The 6,571-nt window shown below is 35.9% G+C and overlaps 2 protein-coding genes across 6 annotated transcripts in view; one reads left to right on the forward strand and one right to left on the reverse strand.

Annotated features, from left to right (window-relative positions):
* The window catches only part of LOC105142676 (RNA polymerase III subunit RPC82 family protein), a 5,916-nt gene extending 3,018 nt beyond the window's left edge, over positions 1 to 2,898 (forward strand). Inside the window, exons 9-14 of one of the 2 annotated variants that reach the window (XM_011050420.1) lie at positions 300 to 446; positions 515 to 552; positions 641 to 733; positions 1,700 to 1,783; positions 2,279 to 2,419; positions 2,583 to 2,898. In XM_011050420.1, the coding sequence (XP_011048722.1) occupies positions 300 to 446; positions 515 to 552; positions 641 to 733; positions 1,700 to 1,783; positions 2,279 to 2,419; positions 2,583 to 2,708 (629 nt within the window). In that variant the 3' untranslated portion in view covers positions 2,709 to 2,898. The other variant, XM_011050421.1, reaches the window with a different exon arrangement.
* Positions 2,899 to 2,973: 75 nt separating this feature from the next.
* Positions 2,974 to 4,884, reverse strand: LOC105142677 (uncharacterized). Of its 4 annotated transcripts, XM_011050424.1 has the most exons (4): positions 4,668 to 4,870; positions 3,911 to 3,982; positions 3,721 to 3,775; positions 2,974 to 3,591 (listed from the first exon to the last, which is right to left on the reverse strand). In XM_011050424.1, the coding sequence occupies exons 2-4, from the start codon at positions 3,971 to 3,973 to the stop codon at positions 3,269 to 3,271; spliced, it is 441 nt and encodes a 146-aa protein (XP_011048726.1). In that variant the 5' UTR covers positions 3,974 to 3,982; positions 4,668 to 4,870; the 3' UTR covers positions 2,974 to 3,268. The 4 variants fall into 4 exon arrangements, 3 of the variants coding, with proteins under 3 accessions (XP_011048726.1, XP_011048724.1, XP_011048725.1); XR_845589.1 differs by lacking the exon at positions 4,668 to 4,870 and having other exon boundaries at positions 3,942 to 4,627; XM_011050422.1 differs by lacking the exon at positions 3,911 to 3,982 and having other exon boundaries at positions 4,668 to 4,884.
* Between the last annotated feature and the right edge of the window lie 1,687 nt (positions 4,885 to 6,571).

A 6,571-nucleotide genomic window follows, 5' to 3' on the forward strand; every position in this document is an offset into this window, starting at 1 on the left:
AGGGAAAGAAATCATCCAACTAGTGGGTTAGCTTTCTGACTGGATTTTCAATGGGATAGGCACTCATGTCATGAAAGAAATTAAAATTGTAATTTCTTCATTTTTATCCTACATCACATACTTCTTATGCCCGTTGCTTTCTTTATTGTGATGAGAAACATTTCAACTAATGAAAATAGACACAATGCAGTGAATGGATTGTCAGGAAAAAAGACACAGGAAATTAATTCCTTTCCTCTAAACCATTTTTCATGCAACTCTCTTACCCATTTGCTTTTATGATGTATTGCGTCTTGCAGTTCCTTTATCAGAAAATTCCATTTATGCGGAGGTGATTAAGAGTGAAAAGGGCCGTAATATGACCTTAGATTATGTTATATCTGTCCTTGTCGGGTTGAGTTCTTCTCCACCATTTGTGAGGGTGGTTGACAATTCATACATTATAGGTATAATTTCTCTCTTTTCTACTCCATTCCTTCATTTTGGCTTTTAGTGACTTATTGTACTTGTACAGATTTCAAACATACCATCGAAGTAGCTCAAACTGACGAGGTCTGTTCACCTGTGATCCTTTAGAAATATTAGAATTCAATGCTTCCTTTGTTGAAGTAGGTGTCTAATTACATTTTCTACTCTGCAGGTGGAGTCAATTGTGTATAAAAAATATGGCAAGGATGCTTATAGAATGTTCAGGTTATTGTCAAAGGCTGGCCGCTTACTTGAGACTGATAAGGTGATAAGTTTGAATTAATGGATATGTTCTCAGTTCCATTGCAATAGTCATATGATGGAAACCATGGCTTTCTTTCTTGGTTTACAGTGTAGATGAATAATCTTGAAATTGAGAATTATCTGTATATTTCTTTCCTGTGAATTTATTATTTAGGTGTACCATGGTCATGTATTGAGGAGAAGCAGATCTCTCTGTAAATTTGAGGAAATGGTTATCTAGCTCTACATATGGTTTAGTTACTGCTCTTGCCTACATTGCTCAATGCTTAGGTTTCAGTCACACCCCACACTCTTGTTGGGGCTGGATTGACAACCTTAGCAATTTAGGACCTGCAAACATAGGGGTCTGGAAAGCCATTCTGCAGCAATTGGCCTCTGGAGCTACACGAAAACCATCCCATTTGTGTTCTGCTGTCAGCATGGCCAAGCACACTCTTCATCTTTCAATCTCAACTATAGAGTGTTGAGGCCCATATGTCTCCGCTTAGCATTATTTGTTTTTAGGATTTGCACAAAGGTTAATGTAGGTTGATAGGCTATTTTCTTTTGCTTCTTCTAGAGGTACTTTTAGAGATCGCATTCTAATTAAGAATATCAGCATGCTGTTAGTAGAAAACTTTAACTAAATGAGCCGTATTTCCTTTCCTTTTATTTGTAGATAAGCATATATTTGAAATGAGGTTAAATGTCTCAGTAGGCTGAAGTTTGCAATACTAAAGTACAAAAATCTTGCAACTGGAATATTTGGAGCTTCACTTTTTCCCATGCTTCAGACAATTTAATGTCTCCATAGGTTAATGTCTCTGTGGGTTGAAGTTTGCAAGAATCTAGTCCAAAAATCACTGCTTTTAAGCTACAAAACAACAATATTTTTCTCCTTCTGTTTTTCTCTTTTTCAGTAGTTTGAATTTTTTTGGATGATGTGTTCCGTTTATCATTTACTCCAATTTTGTTATCATTTCTCTAGATTTCAGATTCAATATTCCTTGAAAAGAAGGAAACAGCCAACATCCTTTCTAAGATGTGGCAGGGCGACTACTTGCAGATGGAGGTAAATGAATTTTACATGTTTCTCCTTTTGCTTAGCAAATGAAGATATCATATTTTGTTGGAACTGAAATATGATTTTGCCTGTTCTTTGACGAGTGTATTCTCTTTGCTAAACTGTCTACTTAAAAAGGTTTAAATTACAAAAAACCTGTCAAGTATCACGAAATTATGATGACACCCAAGAGCTTGAAGATATTAGAAAACCACCCATAAGTTTAATTGAATATTACAAAAACTCCCTTCTGTATACAAAATACCTGTAAATATTTTTGAATTATTCCCCTTAACATTAAAGGTGTTTGGGGAGCAAAAGGTGGCTTTTGTAATTTTTTGAAAAATTTGGGTGGTCACTGTAATCTCATGATATCTTAGGGGGGTTATTGTAATTTACGCGAAAAAAAGTGTTTTAAAATATTTGGACTTTCAGCTTGTAACTAGTTTATGATGATGATCATTAAGGTATTTATAATGAAGATCATTATCATTTTTAATGCAGAAATTAATCGCCGGACCAACACAATTCTTGTTGTGGAAAGTCAATATGATGAACCTAAGGGAACGCGTATTGGATGATATGTTCCATGCGGCCTTAAACTTGAGTCTTCGAGTGGCATACGAGCTAGAACAGCAAAAGGAGGTTTGAGAACTACCTTTACTTGCCCCCTTCTCCTCTTTGACTGAAATGCACTTGTAGACGTGTCGACTAACGATGCCTCTCTTTTTTTCTCTTCCTATTCAATTAAAGCTTCAACCTTTTTTCTCATTCGTGTTAATCACGTTGATCCGGCGAATTCTTTCAGATTTTACATCTCGGAGTTGATGGGCCGATGAAAGAGAAGTATGAGAAACTTAAAAAAGTTAGATTTCTCCTGGAATCCTCGAGGATGAAGCTTGACGATGCTATAATGATTTTCCATGATTTCTAAAGGCATCATATGAGTGAAAATATGTTTTCATCTCTTAAGATAAATTATTTTGTTTTCTTTCACCTTGGCAATGTCAAGATCATTGAATTCCATCTCTTTTGCCCACACAATTTTGGCTTGCAAATTGCAGACACCGAAAAGAGTTGTTGAATGTATAGAGTAAATTGAAATAGTTGCTCTCGAAATTTACAATCTTTTATCTTCTTACCTTTTATTGTTTATGGATCCCCAAAGAAGGGCTTATAAGGGATTGCCAAATGCTGAATAATGGAAAAATGAGGTGCATATCTTGGTATTAAAACAAAGCCAGGCTTTACGGTGATTGGCAATAGAAGCCTAAATATAAAATTGTTTAAAGAATATTTCGCTCCCGTATTTCTGCAAGAGCATGAAACTCAGCAAGTCTCAGTAACAATGTCATCAAAATACGAACGCTAAAGACCTGTTTCTACCTATCTCAATTAGCAAAATAAACGGGTCTGCTCTGTGTATATGTTGCACTAACATCAATAATGGTGGCTTCTCTCATCAAAATTTTCTTTCTACTGTTACTTAGTGCCCTAGTTGCAATGGGAACCACCAACTGCTGGCTTCTTGTGGGTATTTCTGCGCGATTCCTTTGTCACCCCGTAATAATTTGGTCTACTACCTGCCCATGTAATGAATTTCCAACCATAAACTGACCCGCCGACAACATAGCTTCCTCGGATCTTCAGGCCATCATCTAACTTCATCCGCGAGGTGAATGTTTCTGCAGATATATGCGAGGGCTGTTGTTTTCCCCCATCCCGGCATCTATCTGGTAATTGTCTCCCTCCCGCATTCTTCCCAAGCCCCGCCGCTGTGGTCATCTGGTTGTATAAATCCATCACGAGCTTCGATTCTGAAAGTTGAATATCAAATCAATCACCAAGTATATGCTTCAAAAACTTACAGGTATGAGAAAAAGTATCTGGCTATTATATATCAGATGAAGGAACAGCACCAATCAAGACAAGCAGAAACGACTCACGTGATCGAAGTTCGTGAGCTGCTTTGCAATCCCGAAAACCAGGTGTCTGGAGAACCTAAGGTAGAGAACCACAGAAAGATAGAAAACAACGATGATGTTATAAAAAAAAAGAAAGGCTGAGGGCGTTTTATGTGCGCATTTTTACATGATTCGACCATTTGGCAATATCTCACAGCCTAATGTATCATACCAGCATTTTGCATCGAAGAGTTAGAAACAACCTCAAGAGCCTGTAGCAAAATTGCTTAGACATTGATTACCCCTACATGTATAAACTATGAAGAAACGAAGATGTATTATTTTCTCTATTTGAACCGCTAATGCATCAATACCATTAACATTTTCCTAAAATACTTGGCATCAATTTGAGACAGTAATGTGAGAAATTATCAGACCAAGTCAGCACAGTCAAACAATAAACAGGCAGTCGCAAATGATGAGGGTGTCCTGGCTATAAAATTCATCAGCTCTACGAACTCGAACCCAGTAAAACCAACAACATAAAAACACATTGACACGTACGTCAAACGGAAACCCCAGCAACACAAACCATAACATCCGTTTTTGGTATAACTTCCGGCTTCTGGAACCCCTTCACAACAATAAACAACCCACTTTTAATGAGTCTGCCCTAAAACCCCTGATTAATATGCCACTACTAACTGAACTTTAATTCTTTCCTTCAACGGACCAGGATTTACACAAAAAACCCAACGCAAAACACCCATGATAGAAGTAAATGCACAACCTAATTAAAAAAAAAAAAGCAACACATTATGTTTCCTGGATTGTTTTCTCACCAAGAAAACAACAAAAAGTCAAAACTTGCACGGAACACCGACTAAAAACAGAACCCACAAAAGCTATAAGGAAAACAAAACAAACCCACTAAAAAATCCACCAAAATCTTGTAAAACAAACGACCTAAACACACGAAGAGACAGTACCTGAAAGACTTTGAGGCGAAGTTGTTGAACAGCAGCTCGTTTCTTGAAGTAAGAGGAGTTAGTGAGGTCCACACGGCTTAGCTTCCTCTTGCTGGAGTGAGTCTGAGGTGGTGGTGGATCTTTAGGTACCGTGTCACTTTCGTTGCTCTTTGCCTCTTCCATTGATAATACAAAAGGAGAGACCGTCCAAAGCGGGAAAAAAAAAAAAGCCATCATTTTTAACGACTTTTGGTGATTCAATTAGTTTGGGCCACTCTTGGGCAAGTTCTCTTGGAGATTGAAATCAATATTATTAAGCCCGATCCAATTTCCGATGAAGCGAGGTGGATGTTAAAGCTGTAACTAGTGTGTGTATAATTAAGAAATAAGAGAGAGAATTAAGAAAATAATTCTTGAATAAGTGATATCATTCGTATTGTTTTTTGATGGGATAAAGTGTTAATTTCTCTTTTCTTTTTCCGTTTATTTTCTCTACTGCTTTAAGTATTTTGAAGTTATAATTTTTGTATTATAAAATTCTTTGTGAAATTGCTAAATTATCATGTTAATAAAATAACCATGGTCATAAGACCTAACCCGAGGTCAACCCCACTCGAGATTTAAATTACAAGTCAAGTGAGTTAATTGAAGGTCATCATGTTGATTTGCTCGCCGAGTCGAGTCTTATAACCAGGGATAAAACCACTAAAGTATTTTTATTATTAAAGATGATAAATTACCCATTTAAACCCTGAGCGTTTTCACCATGATAAGAAAATGAGGATGAGGCAGGGAACACGCCTCCTTATCTGTGAAAGGTCCAAACCTGATTATATATATATATATATATATATATATATATTATTTATTTTCATTATTTATGTTTAACTGTGTATGAGATTTATGGTAAAATCCAACATTTATATGAATTTGATATTTGTTATTTATTGGATATTAAATATCAAATGTTAATTGTAAATATAATAAAATCTATTTTTCACTGGTGTGGGATCCCCGAACTTGATGATGAAAGATTTCTCTTCATATCTTTCCGAAACGAGTAAAAGGGGATTGGGGACGAGATGTGTATCGAACTTTTAGTCGGTTTGATTTTTTTGGGTCTGGATATTTAGGCTATGTTCGCCATGATTTTTGTAAAATGATTTAAGTTATTTTTAATTATTCAAAGAAATGTTATAAGTATATTTGGGTTAAATCAAATATATGTCCATTAGAAGACTGAGTCAAAGTTATTTTCACCGAACATACTTCTGTAAGTTATTTACAAAAATAACTTCTAAATGAAACATGATTTAAGTTAAAAGATCATAATTAACATACTAGTAGAGGGAGCTTAATTAATTATAATGAGGAAGTGAAGTAATTAACAGGAGCATCAATTAATAAAATCTTGGTGCCTGGTTATGCTGTAGGAGTGTCATGTCACATTGATCACATGTAGGCAAATTACATGTGCATGATCTATTCCAAATCTTACAGTACTGAAAGCGAAGTTTTGAACAAGGAATTAAGCCACTTGTTTCTTGACTTTTATGTGGCCGGCGGCCCCGAGTGTGTTTGAATTCTTTTTTTTTTTTTTGACAATAAGTTTGCGTTTGGGTTTAGCTTACGAAAATCACGGTTTGGCTCTCAAGTTTTGGGATCCTTCCATAGCTAAAATTAAAAGGGAAAAGAGAAGAGAGTAGAATGGTGACTAGCTCAACAAATCAAAAACAAATGAAGATGGAAGCGGTTGAATCGCCTTTGTAATTAATTTGTTGCTAGCAAAGTCTTGGTATCTTCTTCCTTTCCCGCTGCTAATCAAAAAGCTAGTAAACTTTTGCGGCTATGAGAGCTGCTATCATGATCACATGGTAAACAAACCCTAAATTAATAGAAAACACATATATTGTAATGCCACAACA

This window comes from Populus euphratica, unplaced genomic scaffold (genome assembly GCF_000495115.2).
Source record: "Populus euphratica unplaced genomic scaffold, PopEup_1.0 scaffold148.1, whole genome shotgun sequence".
Classification (NCBI taxonomy): domain Eukaryota; kingdom Viridiplantae; phylum Streptophyta; class Magnoliopsida; order Malpighiales; family Salicaceae; genus Populus; species Populus euphratica.

What these genes read in the sequence shown, in the direction of transcription:
- LOC105142677 (XM_011050422.1), bottom strand. Translation starts at nt 4,883, where the DNA reads ATGATGGCTTTTTTTTTTTTCCCGCTTTGGACGGTCTCTCCTTTTGTA. An exon ending in TTCGCCTCAAAGTCTTTCAG is followed by an intron (nt 3,776 to 4,667) that starts GTACTGTCTCTT and finishes TCTCTACCTTAG; the next exon opens with GTTCTCCAGACACCTGGTTT. An exon ending in AGCTCACGAACTTCGATCAC is followed by an intron (nt 3,592 to 3,720) that starts GTGAGTCGTTTC and finishes TTCAACTTTCAG; the next exon opens with AATCGAAGCTCGTGATGGAT.